Source organism: Salvelinus fontinalis, chromosome 41, assembly GCF_029448725.1.
Source record: "Salvelinus fontinalis isolate EN_2023a chromosome 41, ASM2944872v1, whole genome shotgun sequence".
Classification (NCBI taxonomy): domain Eukaryota; kingdom Metazoa; phylum Chordata; class Actinopteri; order Salmoniformes; family Salmonidae; genus Salvelinus; species Salvelinus fontinalis.
Genome location: NC_074705.1, coordinates 20,744,294 through 20,770,949, shown reverse-complemented (window position 1 = coordinate 20,770,949; position 26,656 = coordinate 20,744,294). Strand labels below are relative to the sequence as shown.

The window sequence follows — 26,656 nt, the reverse complement described above, 5'->3', positions numbered from 1 at the left end:
GATTCAACAACTGAGACATAAACTGGACAAGTTCCACAGACATGTGACTAACAGAAAGGGAATAATGTGTCCCTGAACAAAGGGAAAGTTAAAATCAATAGTAATAGTCAGTATCCCGTGTGGCCACCAGCTGCATTAAGTATTGCAGTGCATCTCCTCCTCATGGACTGGACCAGATTTGCCAGTTCTTGCTGTGAAAAGTTATCGCACTCTTCCACCAAAGCACCTGCAAGCTCCCAGACATTTCTGGGGGAAATAGCCATAGCCCTCACCCTCCGATCCAACATGTCCCAGACGTCCTCAATGGGATTGAGATCCGGGCTCTTCGCTGGCCATGGCAGAGCACTGACATTCCTGTCTTGCAGGAAATCACGCACAAAATGAGATGTATGGCTGGTGGCATTGTCATGCTGGAGGGTCATGTCAGGATGAGCTTGCAGGAAGGGTATCACATGAGGGAGGAGGATGTCTTCCCTGTAACGCACAGCGTTGAGATTGTCTGCAATGACAAGAAGCTCAGTCCGATGATGCTATGACACACAGCCCCAGACCCTGACAAAACCTCCACCTCCAAATCGATCCCTCTCCAGAGTACAGGCCTCGGTGTAACGCTCATTCCTTCGACGATAAACGCGAATCCGACCATCACCAATGGTGAGACAAAACCGCGACTCGTCGGTGAAGAGCACTTTTTGCCAGTCCTGTCTGGTCCAGCGACAGTGGGTTTGTGCCCACAGGCAACGTTGTTGCCGGTGATGTCTGGTGAGGACCTTCCTTACAGCAGGTCTACAAGCCCTCAGTCCAGCCTCTCAGCCTATTGCGGACAGTCTGAGCACTGATGGAGGGATTGTGCATTCCTGGTGTAACTCAGGCAGTTGTTGTTGTCATCCTGTAGCTGTCCCGCAGATGTGATGTTTGGGTGTACCGATCCTGTGCAGCTGTTGTTACACGTGGTCTGCCACTGCGAGGACAATCAGCTGTCCGTCTTGTCTCCCTGTAGCGCTGTCTTCGGCGTCTCATAGTACGGATATTGCAATTTATTTCCCTTGCCATATCTGCAGTCCTCATGCCTCCTTGTAGCATGCCTAAGGCACATTCACACAGATGAGCAGGGACCCTGAGCATCTTTCTTTTGGTGTTTTTCAGAGTCAAAAGAAAGTCTTCTTTAGTGTCCTAAGTTTTCATAACTGTGACCTTAATTGCCTATCGTCTGTAAGTTGTTAGTGTCTTATCGACCGTTCCACAGGTGCATGTTCATTAATTGTTTACGGTTCATTGAACAAACATGGGAAACAGTGTTTAAACCCTTTACAACGAAGATCTGTGAAGTTATTTGGATTTTTACGAATTATCTTTGAAAGACAGGGTCCTGAAAAGGGACGTATATAAAATAATAACTAACTAACTAATAACTAACTAAAATAACTTCTTTTTTTGCTGAGTTTACAATCAAAGTAATAAGGTCTGCAGAGAGAGAGCTTATTTTGGGTAAAATATAATAAGTATGGTCTGGAGGAGAGAGACGAGAGTGCTCTATTAGGCTGAGGAGAACCCCTGGAGAATGTCTTAATTGCTCTGCCTCTCTGTTTGTTTACGGGCAAATTGTGCACAAACTTAACAGCAACAGTTTCTACAGAAAAAGCCTGGGCTTGAACTGCAGATGCAGAGACTCGGGCAGTGGAACTTTATTCTAGCTGTATTACTAATCTTAGACCATTGTTTACTAAACTGCTGATCTTTAGAGTGGAGTACCTTCTAAAACTGCTTCCCTAGCCCTGAGTGAATGTGAACTAATCTGTCCTAAAATATAATTGCCTTGCCTTAGATGTTGCTGTGGTGCTCCTAAATGTCTGGCTATGACAATTCTGTTCAGTCTTGCAGAGGGAAACGGGAAGACTTTAATTTTGGGCAAACGCAATGTCAGTGGAAATATATTGAAAATAGCATAAAATGCTTCATTGCTTCCCTGATCAGAAAATATTTATTTTGAAACAGATCTATTCAATATAAGCAATCAAACATAAAAACAAACCGAACAAACCCAAGATACTTTTTTGAACAAGGGACTGGCAATCTATGTTCCTTTGATGTCAGCTTACTTTGAAATTACAACACGAGAACTGACAATTAGTGTCAGGATATTATCTAAGGGACGGGGCAGAACCCCGGTCTAACCACTGCACTAGAGGTCTCCAGTCAGAAACTCACTCACCATGTCTGTTCCACCCCACCGCTTGGCCATTCCAGGCGGCACATGTGCCCCGTAGTTCGGTCGGGTTTGGGGAAGGACTTGAGGTGGCTGAACACTGGGTAGGGCACCATCATGACCAATGACAACACCCAGATGGCAGCGATGACCCGGTAGGCGTGGGAACGAGTCTGCCACGCCCGCGACTTCAGCGGGTTGCAGATGGCGCTGTACCTCTCGGTCGCAATGGCGACCAGGCTGAAGGTGGAGATGCTGACGGAGAGCGCTATGGGAACGCAGGGAAGGCGGAGGGGTCAATAAGAGAGAGATTAAAATGACAGTATCAACAGTGATCAGACCTGGGTTCAAATAGTACTTGTTTTATTTTCATTCTGTCTGGAGTGCCAGATGTACGGGGTTTAAACTTTTGGGACAAATCTATTGTCTCCATTGAGCAAGGCAAGTTCAATTAACTTCTTATGGCTGCGGGTCAGTATTGAGTAGCTTGGATGAAAAGGTGCCAAGAGTAAACTGCCTGCTCCTCAGTCCCAGTTGCTAATATATGCATATTATTAGTATATTTGGATAGAAAACACTCTGAAGTTTCTAAAACTGTTTGAATGATGTTTGTGAGTATAACAGAACTCATATGGCAGGCAAAAACCTGAGAAAAAATCCAACCAGGAAGTGGGAAATCTGAGGTTTTGTAGGTTTTCAACTCATTGCCTATCGAATACATAGTGGGATATGGGTCATTTTGCACTTCCTAAGGCTTCCACTAGATGTCAACAGTCTTTAGAAACTTGTCTGATGCTTCTACTGTGAAGTGGTTTGTGGGTGATTGTCTATGTGATGTTGCATGTTTGCATTCAGTGTTATAGCGGTCACGTTCGTTTTGTTATTTTGTATTGTTTGTTAAGTGTTCTTCATTATTAAAAGGAAGAATGTATTCTAATCACGATATGGGTCATTTTGCACTTCCTAAGGCTTCCAATAGATGTCAACAGTCTTTAGAACCTTGTCTGATGCTTCTACTGTGAAGTGGGGCCGATAAAGAGGGGATTGAGTAAGGTCTACCATGACATGAACATGCTCTGACCATGCGCGTTCATGTGAGAGCGAGCTCTGTTCTATCGCATTTCTGAAGACAAAGGAATTCTCCGGTTGGAACGTTATTGAAGATTTGTTAAAAACATCCTAAAGATTGATTCAATACATCGTTTGACATGTTTCTACTGACTGTAACGGAACATTTTGACATTTCGTTTGCTTTTAGTGAACGCGCTTCGTGACTTTGGATTTGTTTACCAAACACGCTTAACAAAAGTAGTTATTTGGACATAAATGATGGACATTACCAAACATATCAAACATTTATTGTGGAACTGGGATTCCTGGGAGTGCATTCTGATGAAGATCATCAAAGGTAAGTTAATATTTATTATGTTCTTTCTGACTTCTATTGACTGCACAATATGGCAGATACATTTTTGTCTTGATTGGGCTCTGAGCGCCGACCTCAGAATATTGCATGGTTTGCTTTTACCGTAAAGCTTTTTTTGAAATCTGACACAGCGGTTGCATTAAGGAGAAGTGGATCTAAAATTCCATGTATAACACTTGATCTTTGGTCAACTTTTATTATGACTATTTCTGGAAATTGATGTGGCTCTGCAAAATCACCGGATGTTTTTGGAACTACTGAACATAACGCGCCAATGTATACTGAGATTTTTTTATATAAATATGAACTTTACTGAACAGAACATACATGTATTGTGTAACATGAAGTCCTATGAGTGTCATCTGATGAAGATCATCAAAGGTTAATGATTAATTTTATCTCTATTTCTGCTTTTTGTGACTCCTGTCTTTGGCTGGAAAAATGGCTGTGTTTCTTCTGTGATTTGGCGGTGACCTAACATAATCATTTGTGGTGCTTCGCTGTAAAGCCTTTTTGAAGTCGGACACTGTGGTGGGATTAACAACAAGATTACCTTTAAAATGGTATAAGATACTTGTATGTTTGAGGAATTCTAATTATGAGATTTCTGTTGTTTGAATTTGGTGCCCTGCACTTTCACTGGCTGTTGTCATATCGATCCCATTAACAGGATTGCAGCCATAAGAAGCAGAACACATATTTGAATGAAAACAAATACTATATTTCCAGGTCTGATAGTGATACACACCTTCTATATATTTGAGCAGGCTTGACACATCAGAGATGCCAGTAGGCCACCAAAAAATGGAAGACAAATAGTGAAGCCTCTTTAGCTTATCATTAAGTAAAGACACGAAGTACATTACGTTCCAGACAAATAGCCTCACACTGATGGAATCACACCATTGTCGTTCTGTCCTGCTCAATGTTAGATCTCTAAAGTGCATTATAATACCCAAGGACACCCGTGTAATTGGTTTCAAACTTGAGTGAAAACAATTTAGTGAAAATCTTCAACCCAAACTGTGTTTGCCTACATGAATATGTATGAAGCTGCACTGAGGGAGTGCGCTCAATTGGTCTGCAGTCAGACAAGGAGTCAGCAGTGAAGATAAATAGCATTAATAAAGGCATACTGTACCTGCACTAAACCAGCAGCCATTACCCACCACCCGAGACTCGCTCTAATATAGTCCACCCACTAATCCTCCCTCAGAAAGATCCACAACTTCTATACCAGACCCACCATTAGCACTCTGTCGTGACGTGACTATCATTATTGTGATGACATCTATTTTATCAAATCAATTAACTATGTTTAATTATTACGTGATTAAATGAATCATGTAACAATTAACTCAATTGTAACTTGGGGCACTACGGAAAAAGTTTGTTTAATGAGTTATCGTTTCCCGAATTAACTCAAGAATATATCAGAATATACTATTATCATACCAGTCATCCATTAATTATGACCTCATATCAGTCTCATTCTAAACGTTGTTGACTTCAAATCTGCACGAACTCTTGTCTAAATGATCATTCAGCGATACACAAATTGGCTTAATTATTTATTTACTAACTAACTAAATAATCATACAGAATTACATAAACACACACACAGGATAGATTATAGGTTGATTAGTAACATAATGCAATGAAAAGTCCCTCGTGGACTAACCCGGTATGACGGCTTGTTACATAATGAAAGGGAGGGGAAAGATAAAGAGAGCAGGACAGACTAAGTGAGTGGGGAGGTGCATACATGTGGAAGCTATGCTTATGAGAATGAATACTTTGCACATGAACGACCGCTCATTCGAAAACAATTGCAATGTATATATTTACGATTGTATGTCTTGGTCGTCTCTCTGTTGAAATCACCCGGTCTGTCTATATAGGGCACAGGTGTCAAACTCATTCCACCGAGGGCCGAGTGTCTGCGGGTTTTCGCTCCTCCCTTGTACTTGATTGATGAATTAACATCACTAATTAGTTAGGAACTCCCCACACCTGGTTGTCTAGGGCTTTATTGAAAGGAAAAACCAAAAACCTGCAGACACTAGGCCCTCCGTGGAATGAGTTTGACACCCCTGATATAGGGAGTAGTTCGACTGAAGTCTCTGGTTGTGTAAGTCTCTGGTTGTCCACCAGAGGTCACAATGTCCTTGGTTGTAGGCTTCTTTGTCTCTGAGTGTTCGTTAGAATGGATACATCAGACATTCCAATGGTCGTTTGCCGAGATCTTCCTCATGTTTTTGGTCAGTTCTAGACTACTTTACATTAGAGCTGAAAGCGGTGCATGTCTTCTTCTTCTCTGTTGAAAGTTTAAGAGTTTCTAACCATTTTCTAGTCTTGTAGTTTTTAACCATTTCCATGTATTCAGCTCGCACTGCATGCATACTGGTCTGGTAGAGTCTAACCATTCGTGACGTTTGGCTCAACACCGTCCGCCTGCTTGGTCTCAATGGTTGATTATTCAGAGTTCAGCTCCCGACCATTTTACACACCACAGGCAACCTGGCATGTACTGGTCTGATGTAAATTTAGTTAGGAGTCCTTAGTAAGCACTCTGGCAAAAGGGGCGTGCCATCCTTTTGGCATAATGTCTGTGCTCACGTCAGCGTGATTACTGACTGGGAAAAACTTTACATGAAAAACAATGATCTAATTTAGAAGGCTAAAATCAAATGGAATCTTCTCACAAATAGTTTTATATTGAATCATATATGTTTTACAACATTTAGATGTAACTCTGACATATACATTGTGAAAGCTCTTAAAGTTACAATGTTTCCGTTATAACGTCTTTAAAACCTTTTTTCAATAGGGGGGCGCCATTTCGACTTTGTAAAAAATCATTCCCAAATTAAACTGCCTCGTAATCAATTCTTGCTCGTACAATATGCATTTTATTATTACTATTGGATAGAAAACACTCTCTAGTTTCTAAAACCGTTTGAATTATACATGTGAGTAAAACAGAACTCATTTTGCAGCAAACTTCCTGTCAGGAAGTGAGAAATCTGAAATCGAAGGCTCTGTTCCAGGGTCAGTTTATTAATTTGCATGTAATCTATGGGTCGATATGCACTGCATACGCCTTCCCCTAGATGTCAATAGGCAGTGAGAATTGGAATGGGGTGTCTAGCTAGATCTGAGGCCGAACAAGAGTTCTTGGAACCGTGGGTGTAGTCTTTTCACCGTTCGTCATGACGCGAGACAGACCTCAGGATTGCGTTCTGAAAAGCTGTTGTTATAGGCGTTAGATACACTGCTCAAAAAAATAAAGGGAACACTTAAACAACACAATGTAACTCCAAGTCAATCACACTTCTGTGAAATCAAACTGTCCACTTAGGAAGCAACACTGATTGACAATAAATTTCACATGCTGTTGTGCAAATGGAATAGACAAAAGGTGGAAATTATAGGCAATTAGCAAGACACCCCCAAAAAAGGAGTGATTCTGCAGGTGGTGACCACAGACCACTTCTCAGTTCCGATGCTTCCTGGCTGATGTTTTGGTCACTTTTGAATGCTGGCGGTGCTCTCACTCTAGTGGTAGCATGAGACAGAGTCTACAACCCACACAAGTGGCTCAGGTAGTGCAGCTCATCCAGGATGGCACATCAATGCGAGCTGTGGCAAAAAGGTTTGCTGTGTCTGTCAGCATAGTGTCCAGAGCATGGAGGTGCTACCAGGAGACAGGCCAGTACATCAGGAGACGTGGAGGAGGCCGTAGGAGGGCAACAACTCAGCAGCAGGACCGGTACCTCCGCCTTTGTGCAAGGAGGTGCACTGCCAGCGCCCTGCAAAATGACCTCCAGCAGGGCACAAATGTGCATTGCATATTGTGTTTTCTCTGTAAAACACGTAAAAAATCTGAAATATTGGCTGGATTCACAAGATGTTTGTCTTTAATATGCTGTACACCGTGTATTTTTCATAAATGTTTTATGATGAGTATTTAGGTATTTAATGTTGGTTTCTGTAGTTATTCTAGCTGCTTTGGTGAGATTTGTGATGGTGGCTGCAATGTAAAACTATGATTTATAACTGAAATATGCACATTTCTCTAACAAAACATATGCTATACAATAAATCTGTTATAGGACTGTCATCTGATGAAGTTGTTTCTTGGTTAGTGACTATTTATATCTTTATTTGGTCGAATTTGTGATAGCTACCTATGCAGGAAAAAAATTGTGAAAAAAAAAAGTTGGGTCTTTTGCTATCGTGGTTAGCTAATAGAAATACATATTATGTTTTCCCTGTAAAACATTTTAAAAATAGGAAATGATGGCTGGATTCACAAGATGTGTATCTTTCATCTGGTGTCGTGGACTTGTGATTTCATGATATTTAGATGCTAGTATTTACTTGTGGCGCTATGCTAGGCTATGCTAGTCAGCTTTTTTACTGATGAGGGTGCTCCCGGATCCGGGATGAGTACCAAGTAGAAGTTAATGATATCACAAAATAATAAATAATCTGACATGATTATTGTTTGGATCTCCACCGACCTTCCCAAAAGTTTGGATTTCAAAACTAATGTTCAATTGTCCAATCTTTTGATGCTAAAGTTTTTAACAAGAGTCTTTCACAAATCATTTTTGACTTCTCCATACTGCAGGGCCAGAGAGAGAAAGTTTACAACCGGTCGTTAAAATCATACAACCGGCCCCACTCCCCCTCTTCCTCTCTGGTGGGAGAGGGGGGGGGCTATCTTTGATTCTCACCCAGGAGTGAGAGTCATGACAACTCAGACTCTATTTCACAATGACAGAAATGCTTTGTTTTCGCACTACATTTCGCTGATCAGCAGAAGGCTGCATCCACAGAGGCATTCATTTCATAGGCTACCTGTTTATTGTTTTTTTGGGCATGCACAGACAGACAGACAGACACACACACACACGCACAAACACACACACACACAATAACACACACAGAAAGACAATTTGACCCTCTTGATGTTTGGAAACCCCAGCTTTATAGTGAGCACTCGGCAGTATATTTCCCTAAGCACTATATGCAACGTGTGCTCCATCCTAAGATAATAGAATTCTACTCTATCCCTCTGAAGTGAATATTGTAAAGCTATGTGCTCTGTGCTCAAATTACATTTTAAGTCAGCATACAGTACAATAGTATCGCTTTAATCTCTTACAGGGAATTCATTTACATGTCAGAATTTTTTATTTAACCTTTATTTAAGAACACATTTTTATTTACAATGATGGCCTACCAAAAGGCAAAAGGCCTCCTGCGGGGACAGGATTAAAATGTAAATGTAGGACAAAACACACATCACGACAAGAGAGACATCACAACACTACCTAAAGAGAGACCTAAGACAACAACGCAGCAACACATGACAAGATAGCATGATAGCAACACAAAATGACAGCAGCAGCACAAACATGATACAAACATTGTTGGGCACAGACAACAGCACAAAGGGCAAAAAGGTAGAGACAACAATACATCATGCTAAGCAGCCACAATGTCAGTAAGTGTGTCCATGATTTAGTCTTTGAATGTAGAGATCGAGATAAAACTATCCAGTTTGAGTTTTTTTTGCAGCTCCAGTCCAGTTTGCAGTTCCTGTTGCTAGCTGCAGCAAACTGATCACGTTCAAAGAGACAAACAGAATCGCCCTCAATAAGTCAACTAAATTCAATTAGATACAGGTAGAAGTTTGACTTTAACTTTGGAGGTAAGGTCTTCTTTTGTTCTATTTCCACCCAAAAGTGCAAACCCGCGAATCTGGCACTCTAGGCAAGCCCAAGAAAATTATGTAAGTTATGTTATTATGTAAATTATGTAATTATGTAAATTATGTACTGACACTGCAGTAGTAACAACCTCTCACTGAACGTCAACAAAACAATTGAGATGATCGTGGACTTCAGGAAACAGCAGAGGGAGCACCCCGCTATCCACATCGACGGGACCGCAGTGGAGAAGGTGGAAAGTTTAAAGTTCCTCGGCGTACACATCACGAACAAACTGAAATGGTCCACCCACACAAACAGTATGATGAAGAATTTGCAACAGCGCCTCTTCAACCTCAGGAGGCTGACGAAATTTGGCTTGTCACCTATAGCCCTCACAAACTTCTACAGATGCACAATTGAGAGCATCCTGTCGGGCTGTATCACCGCCTGGTACGACAACTGCACCACCCACAACGGCAGGGCTCTCCAGAGGGTGGTGCGGTCTAAACAAGGCATCACCGGGGGCAAACTGCCTGCCCTCCAGGACACCTACAGCACCTGAAGGCCAAAAAGACCATCAAGGACAACAACCACCCGAGCCACTGCCTGTTCATCCCGCTGCCCTCCAGAGGGCGAGGTCAGGGCAGTTGTATCAAAGCTGGGAACGAGAGACAGAAGCTATTTTTCAATCTCAGGCCATCAAACTGTTAATTAAACAGCTATCACTAAAACAGAGAGGCTGATGCCTTCATACAGACTTGAAATCATTTGACAGTCTAGTAATTTTATTAATGCCACTTTATTAATGATGTTTACATAGTATCTTGCACTTCTCATCCCAGATGTATATACTGTATTTTATACCATCTATTGCATCTTGTCTATGCCGGTCGGTCATGTCCCATCCATACATTTATATGTACAAATTTATTCCATCCCTTTGTTTGGACACACCTACTCATTACATTATTTATTTATTTGGACTATTTTCTACGTTGTAGAATAATAGAGAAGACATCAAAACTATGAAATAACACGTATGGAATCATGTAGTAACCAAATAAGTGTTAAAAAAATCCAAATATGTTTTATTTCAAAATAGCCACCTCATACCTTGATGACAGCTTTGCACACTCTTGGCATTCTCTCAACCAGCTTCATGAGTTAGTCACCTGGAATGCCATTCTATTAACAGATGTGCCTTGTTAAAAGTTAATTAGTAGAATTTCTTTCCTTCTTAATGCTTCAGGGCTATCAGTTGTGTTGTGACAAGGTAGGGTTGGTATACAGAAGATAGCCCTGTTTGGTAAAAGACCAAGTCCATAATATGGCAAGAAGACCAAGTCCATAATATGGCAAGAACAGCTCAAATAATCAAAGAGAAATGACAGTCCATGATTACTTTAAGACATGAAGGTCAGTCAATTTGAACGTTTCTTCAAGTGCAGTCCCAAAAACCATCAAGCGCTAAAATGAAACTGGCTCTCATGAGGACCGCCAAGGAAGACCCAGAGTTACCTCTGCTGCAGAGGACAAGTTCATTAGAGTTAGCTGTATCTCACATTGCAGCCCAAATAAATGCTTCACCGAGTTCAAGTAGTAGACACATCTCAAAATCAACTGTTCAGTGGAGACTGCATGAATCCGGCCTTCATGATCAAATTGCTGCAAAGAAATCCATACTGAAGGACACCAATAATAAGAAGAGACCTGCTTTGGCCAAGAAACACGATCAATGGACATTAGACTGGTGGAAATCTGTCCTTTCGTCTGATGAGTCAAAATTTGCGATTTTTGGTTCCAACCGCATTGTCTTTGTGAGACGCATAGTAGTTGAACGGATGATCTCCACATCTGTGGCTCCCACCATGAAGCATGGAGGAGGAGTTGTGATGGTGCTTTGCTGGTGACACTGTCAGTGATTTATTTAGAATTCAAGGCACATTTAAAACTTCTTGTCAATAGGGGGAGCTGTTAGCACTTTGTAATAATGATGTTCCCAAATTAAACTGCCTCGTACTCAATTCTTGCTCGTACAATATGCATATTATTATTACCATTGGATAGAAAACACTCTCTAGTTTCTAAAACCGTTTGAATTATATCTGTGAGTGAAACAGAACTGGACTTAGAGCAATTTTCCTATGTGTATGTGAGAATGCAGAATTTTTCTGGCTGTTCTGAGACCTGTGTATAAATCTGCCTGTCTTCTATTGGTTGAGATGCACTGCATACGCCTTAGCGAATAGGAAGACTTGAAATGGAGTCTCTACGTAGATCTCAAAGGTTATAAATCACTTGGCAAAGACGTGTCTGCTCTTTTCCCTCTTCGCTCTCACGCACTGAGGACCTTGGCATATTGTACTAGAACCATCGGTTATAGATCTTAGAAATTTCCGTCTGTGCTTTTATTAGATATAGGCTTTAAAGACATCATAATCTTGTTATTTTAAACCGGATTATATCAGTTTATGTCAGTATATTGCGATTTTCGGGTATTTAATTTCCTGGAGTTCTAGGGGGTTGGGTATCTCTCTCTCATGCTAATGTTTACTGCTAATTGCAACGTTGAAGAGGACGTTATAAAACCTAGCAACGATTATTTTGGACAAAGGACACCTTTCCCAAGATTCTGATGAGAGTTCATCAAAAAGTAAGAACTATTTATGCTGATAATTCGTTGTTCTGTTGAAAAATGTCATGCATAAGCCGCCATTAATTTCAGTGCAGCCTCACTTTATCGCACGCTGTATTTTGAAGTAATGTTAATTTTAAAAATGTAACCCAGCGATTGCATTAAGAACTAATTTGTCTTTCAATTGCTGTCCAACCTGTATTTTTTAGTCAAGTTTTGGAATAGTTACTGATTAGAATAGGTGCCTCTCCAAAGATTTCTCCTGACATTTTCTGGGCAGCTTTGCTACTTTTCTCATTGTATAACCACGATTTTTGGTGCTAAATATGCACATTTTCGAACAAACTCTATATGCATTGTGTAATATGATGTTATAGGACTGTCATCTGAAGAATTCTGAGAAGGTTAGCGAAAAAATATATATATTTTGGTGGTTTATACGTTATACGCTATTTTTGCCTTGAATCAATGCTGTTGTGATGTTTGCTATTGTAGTAAGCTAATATAACGCTATATTGTGTTTTCGCTGTAAAACACTTAGAAAATCTGAAATATTGGCTAGATTCACAAGATCTGTGTCTTTCATTTGCTGTACGCTGTGTATTTTTAAGAAATGTTTTATGATGAGTAATTAGCTAATACACGATGGTCTCTGTACTTATTCTAGTTGCTTTGGTGAGAGTTGTGATGGTGGCTGCAATGGTAAACTATGATTTATACCTGAAATATGCACATTTTTCTAACAAAACATATTTATTGTATAGCATATGTTATCAGACTGTCATCTGATGAAAGTGTTTCTTGGTTAGTGGCTATTTATATCTTTATTTGGTCGAATTTGTGATAGCTACTGATGCAGTGAGAAAAGGGTGGAGTAAAAAAAGTGGTGTCTTTTGCTAACGTGGTTAGCTAATATATTTACATATTGTGTCTTCCCTGTAAAACATTTTAAAAATCAGACATGATGGCTGGATTCACAAGATGTGTATCTTTCATCTGGTGTCTTGGACTTGTGATTTAATGATATTTAGATGCTACTATTTACTTGTGACGCTATGCTAGCCTATGCTATTCAGCTTTTTTTACTGATGGGGGTGCTCCTGGACCCGGCTTTGTGAGGAAGTAGAGGTTAACCAACATGGCTACCTCAGTAATATGCCATCCCAGCTGGTTTGTGCTTAGTGGGACCATCATTTATTTTTCAACAGGGCAATGACCCAAAACACCTCCAGGCTGTGTAAGGGCTATTTGACCAAGAAGGTGAGCGATGGAGTGATGGATCAGATGACCTGGCTTCCACAATTACCCGACTTCAACCCAATTGAGATGGTTTGGGATGCGTTGGACCGCAGAGTGAAAGAAAATCAGTCAACAAATTCTCAGCATATGTGGGAACTCCTTCAAGACTGTTGGAAAAGCATTCCAGGTGAATCTGGTTGAGAGAATGCCAAGAGTTCAAAGTTGTCATCATGGCAAAGGTTAGTTACTTTGAAGTATCTAAAATGTTAAATATATTTTGATTTGTTTAATTCTTATGGATGAAATCCCGTTAACCTGTCTAGGAGGAGCGTGCCGCTAGCGGCACCCCCCCCCCCCCCACATTCCACTGAAAAGGCAGAGCCGCGAAATTCAAAAAAAATATTTTTTTTAAATATTTAACTTTCACACATTAAAGTCCAATACAGCTAATGAAAGACACAGATCTTGTGAATCCAGCCAACATGTCCGATTTTTAAAATGTTTTACAGGGAAGACACAATATGTAAAGATGTAAATCTATTACCTAAAAACACATTAGCATAATCCACCATCTTTTATTTGTCCACCAACACCAGTAGCTATCACCAATTCGGCTAAACTAAGATATTTATAGCCCCTAACCAAGAAAAAAACTCATCAGATGACAGTCTGATAACATATTTATGGTATGTGATAGGTTTTGTTAGAAAAATGTGCATATTTCAGGTAGCTGGCATAGGTTACAATTGCACCCACCGTCACAAATGGACCAGAATAATTACAATGAGCAACGTGTTTACCTAACTACTAATCATCAAACATTTCGTAAAAATACACAGCATACACTAATCGAAAGACACAGATCCTGTGAATACAGACAATATTTCAGATTTTCTAAGTGTCTTACAGCGAAAACACAATAAATCGTTATATTAGCATAGCACATGTGCAAACATTACCCCAGCATTAATTCTAGCCAAAGTGAGCGATAACGTCAACATCGCCAAAATATATTATTTTTTTCACTAACCTTCTCAGAATTCTTCAGATGACACCCCTGTAACATCACATTACAACATGCATATACAGTTTGTTCGAAAATGTGCATATTTAGCCACCAAAATCATGGTTAGACAATGGAAAAAGTAGCCCAGCTGGTGAGAAAATGTCCGTGCGCCATATTAGACAGTGAGCTACTCGTATACATAAATACTCATAAACGTGACAAAAAAATATAGGGTGGACAGCGATTGATAGACAATTTAATTCTTAATACAATCGCGGAATTACATTTTTTAAATTATCCTTACTTTTCAATACAGTTTGCGCCAAGCGAAGCTACGTCAAAAAACATGGCGTCCTAAGCCACTAACATTTTTCGACAGAAACACGATTTATCATAATAAAAATTTCCTACTTTGAGCTGTTCTTCCATCAGTATCTTGGGCAAAGGATCCTTTCTTGGGTCTAATCGTCTTTTGGTGGAAAGCTGTCCTCTTGCCATGTGGAAATGCCAACTGCGTTCAGCATGAACTGGAAGCGTGCCCAGCGATTCACAGCGTTTCAGAAATAAATGTCCCAAAATCGCACTAAACGGATATAAATTGCTATAAAACGCTTTAAATTGACTACCTTATGATGTTTTTAACTCCTATAACGAGTCTTAACATGACCGGAGAAAGATTACTCCCAACACTAATGCTTGGAACAGGTGCGGGTCGGTGTCCTCCAGGCGCATGACGCAGCTCCAAAAGAGTGACTAGCTACAGGGTTTTTTAATTTGTAGTGCCTGTGAACACGCAATCGACCCCATTCAAATCGTCATCACGTAAAGGCATCCAGAGGAAGACGTAAGCAGTGTCCGTATACTCATAGCAATAACAGTGGCCTTTTAACTGACTCCAGATCAGGGGCCAACATTTCTGAAATCTGACTCCATGTCAGGGAAATTGCTGTAGAATGGGTTCTGTTCCACTTAGAGACAAAATTTCAACTCCTATAGAAACTATAGACTGTTTTCTATCCAATAATAATAATAATATGCATATTGTACGATCAAGAAATTTGTAGGAAGCCGTTTCAAAAATTACACGATTAGCATAAATAGTGACAACAGCGCCCCCAGCCTCAACAGGACAGCGAAAGTGCAGGACGCCAATTTCAAACAACAGAAATCTCATAATTAAAATTCCTCAAACATACAAGTATTGTACACCATTTTAAAAATAAACTTGTTGTTAATCCCACCACAGTGTCCGATTTCAAAAAGGCATTACGACGAAAGCATACCATGTGATTATGTTAGGTCAGCACCTAGTCACAGAAAAACACAGCCATTTTTCCAGCCATAGAGAGGAGTCACAAAATCAGAAATAGAGATACAATCAATCACTAACCTTTGAGGATCTTCATCAGATGACACTCATAGGACTTCATGTTACACAATACATGTATGTTTTGTTTGATGAAATTCATATTTATATCCAAAAATCTCAGTTTACATATGTTCAGTAATGTTTTGCTTCCAAAACATCCGGTGATTTTGCAGAGAGCCACATCAATTTACAGAAATACTCATCAACAATGTCGATGAAATACAAGTATTATACATGGAATTAAAGATATTCTTCTCCTTAATGCAACCGATGTGTCAGATTTAAAAAAAACTTTACGTAAAAAGCACACCATGCAACAATCTGAGTACAGCGCTAAGGCACCAAAACAAGCCATACAGATGCCCGCCATGTTGTGAAGTCAACAGAAGTCATCGGAATGCACTCCCAGGAATCCCAGTTCGACAATAAATGTTCGTTTTGTTCGATAAAATCCCTAATTTATGTCCAAATACCTCCTTTTTGTTTGCGCGTTTAGTTCACAAATCCAAATTCAAGAGGTGCAGGCACTTAGTCCAGACGAAAAGTCAAAAAAGTTATATTACAGTTCGTAGAAACATGTCAAACGATGTATAGAATCAATCTTTAGGATGTTTTTAACATAAATCTTCAATAATGTTTCAACCGGACAATTTCTTTGTATTTAGATATGAAAAGGAATGCAGCTAACTCTCACGGCCACGCGCCTGACTGAGCTCATGGCATTCTGCAAGACACCTGACTCAAACAGCTCTTATTCTCTCCCCCTTCAAAGCCTGAAACAATGTTCTAAAGACTGTTGACATCTAGTGGAAGCCTTAGGAAGTGCAATCGGATAAAATTTTACACTGTACATTGGATAGGCAAAGACTTGAAAATCTACAAACCTCAGATTTCCCACTTCCTCGTTGGATTTTTTCTCAGGTTTTTGCCTGCCATATGAGTTATGTTATACTCACAGATATCATTCAAACAGTTTTAGAAACTCCAGAGTGTTTTATATCCAAAAGTAATAATAATATGCATATATTAGCATCTGGGACAGAGTAGGAGGCAGTTCACTATGGGCACGCAATTCATCCAAAAGTTAAAATGCTGCCCCCTATATCAAAGAAGTTAAATAAATTAGACCTATACCACATTTAATCTCTCTGGGATATGTGGGACGGTAGCGTCCAACCTAGCCAACATCCAGTGAAAATGCAGAGCGCCAAATTCAAATAAATTACTACAAATATTTAACTTTCATGAAATCACACATTCAATATATCAAAGTAAAGCTACACTTGTTGTGAATCCAGCCAACCTGTCAGGTTTCAAAAATGCTTTACGGCGAAAGCAAACAATGCTATTATCTGAGGACAGCACCCCAGCTAACAATCACAGACCATCATATTTCAACCCTCCCGGCGCGACACAAAACTCAGAAATAACGATATAATTCATGCCTTACCTTTGAAGATCTTCTTCTGTTGGCACTCCAATATGTCCCATAAACATCACAAATGGTCCTTTGTTTGATTAATTCTGTCGTTATATCCCCAAAATGTCCATTTATTTGGCGCGTTTGATTCAGAAAAACACCGGTTACAACTCGCCCAACATGACTACACATTATCTAATAAGTTACCTGTAATCTTGGTCGAAACATTTCAAACAACTTTCATAATAAAACTTTAGGTATTTTATACCGTAAAAAATCAATAAAATTTAAGACGGAATAAACCGTGTTCAATAGCGGATAAAATGAAAGTGGAGCAAGCGCTAGGTCGCACGCCCCAAACACAACAGTACACTAGACTCGACCCTCGTTTTGATTAGCCATACTTCTTCATTACTCAAAACAAAAACATCAACCAATTTCTAAAGACTTTTGACATCTAGTGGAAGCCCGAGGAACTGCAACCAGATGCCTCAGAAATCTAGATTCCCATAGAAACTAATTGAAAACGAGGTCACCTCAAAAAAAGTAATTCCTGGATGGTTTGTCCTCGGGGTTTCGCCTGCCAAATATGTTCTGTTATACTGACAGACATTATTTTAACAGTTTTAGAAACTTTAGAGTGTTTTCTATCCAAATCTACAATTTACTTTGGGCACGCTTTTCATCCGGACTTGAAAATACCGCCCCCTATCCCAAACAGGCTAGCTTGCTAGCTACTTCCAGACATAAACAAGAAAACACATCCTCGCTCTGACCATTCTACTCACCCTAGCAGAGCTGGTTAGACTTTTTCCATGTTATTCAAAGCGTTGGTGACTAACTGCGCTGAGCTGCTGGCAATAATTGAATTACGTTATTTTTCCTAACGTTTACTGTCACCGGCCATATTCAGCGGGAGTTGACCGCTTGTAAAGTCATCAGTTATTCTGCGCTCTGGTACATTCAGACAAGAGTGTTCTGAAATCCAAACAAATAGCCAGAGCGAATTTACAAAGCACTCTATTTAACTTCTTATGGCTGGGGGCAGTATGGATCTGTTTGCACTTCCTACGCCTTCCACTAGATGCCAACAGTCTGTAGAACGTGGAATGAAGCCTCTAGTGTGATGTGGGGCCGGATGGGAGGTGTTTCAGTCATTGGTCTGGCAGAATGCCAGTTCCTGATCATGCCCTTTCCTCATGATATGGCCTTGCGTTCCATAACTTCTACAGACACGAGGGAATGCTCCGGTTGGAACGTTATTGGATATATATGATAACAACATCCTGAAGATTGATTCTCTACTTAGTTTGACGAGTTTATTCGACCTGTTATATAACTTTTTGAAGTTTTCATCCGAGTTTGCCTGCATCTGTGCGAGCGTTTGGACATGTGCACTAAACATGCTAGCAAAAGTAGCTACTTAGACATAAGTAGTGGACATTGTCGTACAAAAGAACGATTTATTGTGGAACTAGGATTCCTGGGAGTGCATTCTGCTGAAGATCATCAAAGGTAAGGTAAGGAATATTTATGATGTAATTTCGTATTTCTGTTGACTCCAACATGGCGGAGAAATGTTGTTATTTTTGAGCGCCGTCTCAGATTATTGCATGGTGTGCTTTATCCGTAAAGTTTTTTTGAAATCTGACACAGCGGTTGCATTAAGAACAAGTGTATCTTTATGTAAAACATGTATCTTTCATCAAAGTTTATGATGAGTATTTCTGTTATTTGACGTGGCTCTCTGCAATTTCTCCGGATATTTTGGAGGCATTTCTGAACATGGCGCCAATGTAAACCGAGATTTGTGGATATAAATATGAACATTATCGAACAAAACATAAATCTATTGTGTAACATGATGTCCTATGAGTGTCATCTGATGAAGATCATCAAAGGTTAGTGATTAATTTGATGTCTAATTCTGCTTTTTGTGACTACTATCTTTTGCTGGGAAAATGGCTGTGTTTTTCTGTGGCTATGTACTGAGCTAACATAATCGTTTGGTGTGCTTTCGCCGTAAATACTTTTTGAAATCAGACATGTTGTCTGGATTCACAACATGTGTAGCTTTAATTTGGTGTCTTTCATGTGTGATTTCATGAAAGATTGATTTTTATAGTAATATATTTGAATTTGGCACGCTACATTTTTTCTGGATTTTGGCCAAGTGGGACGCTACCGTCCCACATATCCCAGAGATGTTAAAGAGCATATTGAAGTTAGAAGCAATATGATTTGAAGCAATAGCCTACAACTATTTTAGCACTGTTTCACGCTGCTCTGAGACAAGCATGGGGACTGGTATTGATAAATCAATGAGATTTAAATTTTCACTGAATCTCTGTTTGGGTATTGGTTAGACTACAATTATACGGCAGAAATGTTATGCAATTTAAGAACAAATTCTTATTTACAAGGACAGCCTACTCCTTCCTCCCCATCGGGGAATTGAACCCCGGTCTCCCGCGTGCCCTCACAAAACGGGGATTCTTCAGCAGAAGAGCCCTTTACTGTAGCCTACTCCCAACCGTCACATTGTACTGCTCCATATTTTCCGTTCCTTCCTTATTTATTTAAAAAGCAAATTGAAATTAGAAGCAATAGGATTTAAAGCATTAACTATTTCAGCAGTTTTGCACTGCTATGAAACAAGCATTGGGACTGGTCTTGATAAATCAATGAGATTTTTATTTTCACTGAATCTCCGTTTGGGTATTGGTGACACTGCAATTAGGGTGTGGAAATGTTATGCCACTTAGATATTTATTTTGAATCCTCCAATCCTCTTATGCTCTTAGTACTATAGCCTACTCCCGACTGTCACGTTGTACAGTGCCATATTTTCCTTTCCATCCTAACGGAAACTGTGAGGGTTTCATTTTATTTTTATAGAAACACCATAATAATAATCAAATGAATTAGGCTACATTTCTTAAAATCAATCCCATATACTGTTCTTACAAAATAGGTTTTAAATTCTCCAGGAATGCCAATATTGAAGACTGTCAAATGCTTCTCAAAGATGCCCTCGGGTGGTCAAACTAGCACTAACTTACATTATTGGTAAAAATTGCTGACAATTAAATACCGTGACATTGAATTCTGTAGCAGCCGGCAAGGTGTGGAGGTGGCTCCTGTCACAAGTGTCACATAGAGGGAGGGTGCTGATAATCAACAACCTGGTGGCATCTTTCCTGTTGCATAAATGGGTGGTCCTCAACCCCACCCCCCCAAATGTGGCTAAATGTGTTTTGTTGAATTTTATGTTTGTCATGCCAAAGTTGGCTTTTTGGATAACTAAACTCAGCAAAGAAAAGAAACGTCCTCTCACTGTCAACCGAGTTTATTTTCAGCAAACTTAACATGTGTAAATATTTGTATGAACATAACAAGACTCAACAACTGAGACATAAACTGAAGAAGTTCCACAGACATGTGACTAACAGAAATGGAATAATGTGTCCCTGAACAAAGGAGGGTGGGTTTTTGCAGCGCTTCAGATTCCACGCGAAGTTATCGATAAGATCCAACTTGAACGTGTACACCGCCTCGGACAGAGAGGGCAGAGGTACGAACGCCCAATCGTTGCCAAATTTGCTTCATTTAAAGATAAAATAATGCTTAAAAGCCTGGGTAAAAGACTTGCTGGGACCAAAATTGGCATGAATGATCAGTTTCCGAAAGAAATTGCAAAACGGCGCAAAGCTCTGTATCCAATTTTCAAAGAAAATAGATTAAAAGCGAAACGAGTAGCTCTCGTTGTTGATAAACTATATATTGATAACCAGTTGTTCAGAGACACGAAGATTACTCCATGGTTATTTTAAAAATTACAAAGTTCTCATAGATGAAGAAAATAAACACAATTCAAGCCCGGTTACTGATTGTAATAATACAATACAAAATATAGCTTTTCTATAAATCTTCACATATAACTAATTGAACACAAGCACTATTTCTACATAGTGAAGATAAAAACTAAGTAAACAGAAGGCACAGTATGTGTGGATGGTGTGGTGTGTGTTTATTTTTATTTGTTATGTTTGGAAAGTTGAGTGAGTGAGTAATGAAATAGTTGCATATCCCAGAGCCAGTGTATTGCTGTGGGCCGGGTATGAGAGGGCTTTCAATGTTGTTCAAATGATGGATATACTTTTATAATGAATTATACGTCTTATTTATTTATTGTCCTATCATGGGGAACTACATTTTTAAAATAAATTATATCTAATTATTTATTATCCTATTTTAATGGTACGGTCCATGGCCCTATACCCTAGACACCCACATGAATGGCCCAGATACTAAGGAGAAGTCCCTAACTGTTTTATGTGCATGCTGTAAACGGTCTGTCTGCAGCCAAAATGAGGACAGGGACCATGAGCAGCACTGCCCCCTCAAGATTCTGAGCCTGCTTGGCAGGGTTGGTCCTGCAAAGCCAAAGCCCCCTAAAGGGAGAGCATAATAAACAAGGAAATTCTCAAAGCTGCTAATGAGAACCTTGACGACCTTGTACCTAGCCGGTGGGGATTCCGGTGGGGTGCCCCCACCCAGGCAGTGGCAGTGCTGGCAGTGCTGGCAACACTAGCTGCAGTAACCCATGGGGAGGGGGTCAAACTCGGACATTCAGGGGTATATTATTGTGGCCCTGGTGGCACGAAACCAATCGGACTGCATGGAGATGCTTGGGAACATGGTCAAAATGGATGACCGTATTGTGGGTGTTTCAGGAAGAAGGTGTACATTTGACCTCCATCATCTAGGATGTGACAATGGTAAATAAATCTCTACATTTATGCTCATTTTTTGCGCGGTCTTGCAGGCCTTCTCATGCAGCTGCAACTGCAAGTACATTTGTAAATCATGACCCATCTTGAGTTGGGCTCTGGGATGGTGCAATTGTTGAGAGGGTGAGCTTATGGTTGTGTGGGGGTAAGGGCTGAATGTGTGTGGGTGTATGTGTGTATCCCACAACTGTTGCGAAGGAAGAAGTAAAAGATGTTAGGGACTATAGAGGATGATTCACAGCAATATGTAATAAAAATCGAGGTGAGGGCGATGGAAATGCATTTGGCAATGGATCTGCTTCGGTTCGGTGGATGGTGCTGTGTGCACTTTTCGAAGGATGGATCCCAGTCGGTCCGGGGCTGTGCGATGCGGGAAGTCGGGGGTGGTCTGCCGGGCATTGGGATGACAACCCAACTCGAGATGGGGGCTTTTGGCGGGTGGAATAGTGGGAACCAATTGGAGGTTTGCTTAGTGGAGATGCAAATGTCATGGTACAACTATATAGACACTCAATCATTATGTTCCTTTTTAATAGGACGTTTACAAACATATATTTTGATAAAAATAATTGAAAGGTGTGTCTCATTATGGTAAGTGGTGAAATAAGTATAGCCAGTTACAATTGTAATGGCTTAGCAGATAATAAGAAAAGACGATCAGTATTTACCTGGCTGAAAGAGAAGGATTATAATATCTACTGTTTACAGGAAACCCATTCGACAGTTTTAGATGAAGTTTTGTGGAAAAATAACTGGGGGGGGGGGATATATTTCTCCCATGGGCAAAGAAATTCAAAAGGGGTGATGGTTTTAATTAATAATAACTTTGATCCAAATGTGCAACTTGTCCAAACAGATCCTCAAGGTAGATGGATTATTTTAAATATGTTATTGGACAATAAACATATATGGCTTATTAACCTATACGGTCCGAATATTGATGATCCAAGCTTCTTTGACAATATATATACGAATGTAAGCATCTGCCTCTAACCCTAGGAAGCTCTTTGCCACCTTCTCCTCCCTCCTGAATCCTCCTCCCCCTCCCCCCCCTCCTCCCTCTCTGCAGACGACTTCGTCAACCATTTTGAAAAGAAGGTCGACGACATCCGATCCTCGTTCGCTAAGTCAAACGACACCGCTGGTTCTGCTCACACTGCCCAACCCTGTGCTTTGACCTCTTTCTCCCCTCTCTCTCCAGATGAAATCTCGCGTCTTGTGACGGCCGGCCGCCCAACAACCTGCCCGCTTGACCCTATCCCCTCCTCTCTTCTCCAGACCATTTCCGGAGACCTTCTACCTTACCTCACCTCGCTCATCAACTCATCCTTGACCGCTGGCTACGTCCCTTCCGTCTTCAAGAGAGCGAGAGTTGCACCCCTTCTGAAAAAACCTACACTCGATCCCTCCGATGTCAACAACTACAGACCAGTATCCCTTCTTTCTTTTCTCTCCAAAACTCTTGAACGTGCCGTCCTTGGCCAGCTCTCCTGCTATCTCTCTCAGAATGACCTTCTTGATCCAAATCAGTCAGGTTTCAAGACTAGTCACTCAACTGAGACTGCTCTTCTCTGTATCACGGAGGCGCTCCGCACTGCTAAAGCTAACTCTCTCTCCTCTGCTCTCATCCTTCTAGACCTATCGGCTGCCTTCGATACTGTGAACCATCAGATCCTCCTCTCCACCCTCTCCGAGTTGGGCATCTCCGGCGCGGCCCACGCTTGGATTGCGTCCTACCTGACAGGTCGCTCCTACCAGGTGGCGTGGCGAGAATCTGTCTCCTCACCACGCGCTCTCACCACTGGTGTCCCCCAGGGCTCTGTTCTAGGCCCTCTCCTATTCTCGCTATACACCAAGTCACTTGGCTCTGTCATAACCTCACATGGTCTCTCCTATCATTGCTATGCAGACGACACACAATTAATCTTCTCCTTTCCCCCTTCTGATGACCAGGTGGCGAATCGCATCTCTGCATGTCTGGCAGACATATCAGTGTGGATGACGGATCACCACCTCAAGCTGAACCTCGGCAAGACGGAGCTGCTCTTCCTCCCGGGGAAGGACTGTCCGTTCCATGATCTCGCCATCACGGTTGACAACTCCATTGTGTCCTCCTCCCAGAGCGCTAAGAACCTTGGCGTGATCCTGGACAACACCCTGTCGTTCTCCACCAACATCAAGGCGGTGGCCCGTTCCTGTAGGTTCATGCTCTACAACATCCGCAGAGTACGACCCTGCCTCACACAGGAAGCGGCGCAGGTCCTAATCCAGGCACTCGTCATCTCCCGTCTGGATTACTGCAACTCGCTGCTGGCTGGGCTCCCTGCCTGTGCCATTAAACCCCTACAACTCATCCAGAACGCCGCAGCCCGTCTGGTGTTCAACCTTCCCAAGTTCTCTCACGTCACCCCGCTCCTCCGCTCTCTCCACTGGCTTCCAGTTGAAGCTCGCATCCGCTACAAGACCATGGTGCTTGCCTACGGAGCTGTGAGGGGAACGGCACCTCAGTACCTTCAGGCTCTGATCAGGCCCTACACCCAAACAAGGGCACTGCGTTCATCCACCTCTGGCCTGCTCGCCTCCCTACCACTGAGGAAGTACAGTTCCCGCTCAGCCCAGTCAAAACTGTTCGCTGCTCTGGCCCCCCAATGGTGGAACAAACTCCCTCACGACGCCAGGACAGCGGAGTCAATCACCACCTTCCGGAGACACCTGAAACCCCACCTCTTCAAGGAATACCTAGGATAAAGCAATCCTTCTGCCCCCCCCCCCCCCTTAAAAGATCTGATGCACTATTGTAAAGTGGCTGTTCCACCGGATGCCATAAGGTGAATGCACCAATTTGTAAGTCGCTCTGGATAAGAGCGTCTGCTAAATGACTTAAATGTAAATGTAAAATGTATCAACTCTACAAGCAACACTAGACTCTATTATTATAGTGGGAGATTTTAATACGGTCTTGAATACCTCTATGGACCGGAAAGGAAATCACACTACAAACTATCACCCTCAGGCACTTAAGGAAATCAGGAATGTCATGGATATATTGGAATTAGTGGATATATGGAGACTTAAATACCCTGACCTAGTGAGATATACATGGCGGAGGCTTAATCAAGCTAGTCGCCTTGACTACTTTCTTATATCATTCTCTCTGGCACCAAAAGTTAAAAAGTGTTTGATAGGGGACAGAATGCGGTCGGACCATCACATAATTGGCATATATATTACTCTTACAGAATTTCCACGTGGGCGAGGATATTGGAAATTTAATCAAAGCCTACTAGATGATAAATTGTTTAGAATTAGGACAGAAGAATTTATAACTGACTTTTTTAGACATAACATAGGTACAGCAGATCCCCATATTGTATGGGACACTTTTAAGTGTGCCTTTAGAGGCCATGCAATTCAGTACTCATCTATAAAACAAAAGCAATTTCGATCAAAAGAGTCCATATTAACAAAGGAAATTGAAGGACTAACAGTACAGTTAGATAACAATAAAAACGGTACCATAGAGGCACAGAATAAGTTAGAGGAAAAACAAAAAGAAATGGAGGAACTTAGTCAAGAAAGATCCAGTGTAATATATTACAAAAATAAAGCGAACTGGATGGAATATGGGGAAAAATGCACCAAATTCTTTTTCAATCTTCAATATAGAAAGGCTACCAAAAAAAACGTATTAAAACTTGTTACAAATGATGGAGTCAAGCATGATTCACCAAATGATATTTTGAAAGAGGAAGTAAAGTACTTTAAGAATATATTTTCGTTTCAGGCTCCTCCATCTCCACTAACTGAAACTAATTGTATGGATTTTTTCCCTAATAATAATGTAAAATTAACATCTGTACAGAAAGACTCATGTGAAGGCCTAATTACAGAGGAGGAACTACTTGATGCAATTGGGGCCTTTAAGGATGGGAAAACTCCAGGACTGGATGGCATACCAGTGGAAGTATACAATTTTTTTTTGATATACTCAAAGGACCATTATTAGCTTGTTTTAACCACTCCTATATACATGATAGATTATCAGACACGCAACAAGAAGGTGTGATATCATTATTACTGAAACAGGACCCAAGTGGTATATATAAAGATCCAGTCCATTTAAAAAATTGGAGACCTCTTACACTTCAGTGTTGTGATGCAAAAATCCTAGCAAAATGCTTGGCGCATAGAATAAAAAAAGTTTTGTCAGATATTATTCATCCTGATCAGACAGGTTTTTTACATGGACGATACATTGGTGATAATATAAGGCAAGTACTGGAAACAATAGAACACTATGAAATATCGGGGACACCAGGCCTGGTTTTCATAGCTGATTTTGACAAGGCTTTTGATAAAGTACGACTGGAGTTTATATATAAATGCCTAGAATATTTCAATTTTGGGGAATCTCTTATAAAATGGGTAAAAAATTATGTATAGTAACCCTAGGTGTAAAATAGTAAATAATGGCTACATCTCAGAAAGTTTAAAACTATCTAGAGGAGTAAAAAAGGTTGTCCACTATCGGCATATCTATTTATTATTGCCATCGAAATGTTAGCTGTTAAAATTAGATCAAACATTAATATTAAGGGATTAGAAATCCAGGGCCTAAAAACTAAGGTGTCATTGTACGCTGATGATTCATGTTTTCTTTTAAAACCACAACTAGAATCTCTCCACGGCCTCTTAGAGGATCTAGATACATTTGCTATCCTCTCTGGATTAAAACCAAATTATGATAAATGTACCATATTACGTATTGGATCACTAAAAAATACACATTTTACATTCCCATGTAGTTTACCAATTAAATGGTCTGACGGTGATGTGGAC

The 26,656-nt window shown here is 40.7% G+C and overlaps 1 protein-coding gene across 1 annotated transcript in view; it reads right to left on the bottom strand.

Moving 5' to 3' along the window:
* LOC129840374 (cholecystokinin receptor-like) overlaps positions 1 to 26,656 on the bottom strand; it is a 54,209-nt gene that overhangs the window by 13,124 nt on the left and 14,429 nt on the right. The window contains exon 3 of the mRNA XM_055908194.1: positions 2,213 to 2,474. Coding sequence (XP_055764169.1) covers positions 2,213 to 2,474 — 262 coding nt within the window. The remainder of the gene's footprint in view (positions 1 to 2,212; positions 2,475 to 26,656) is intronic.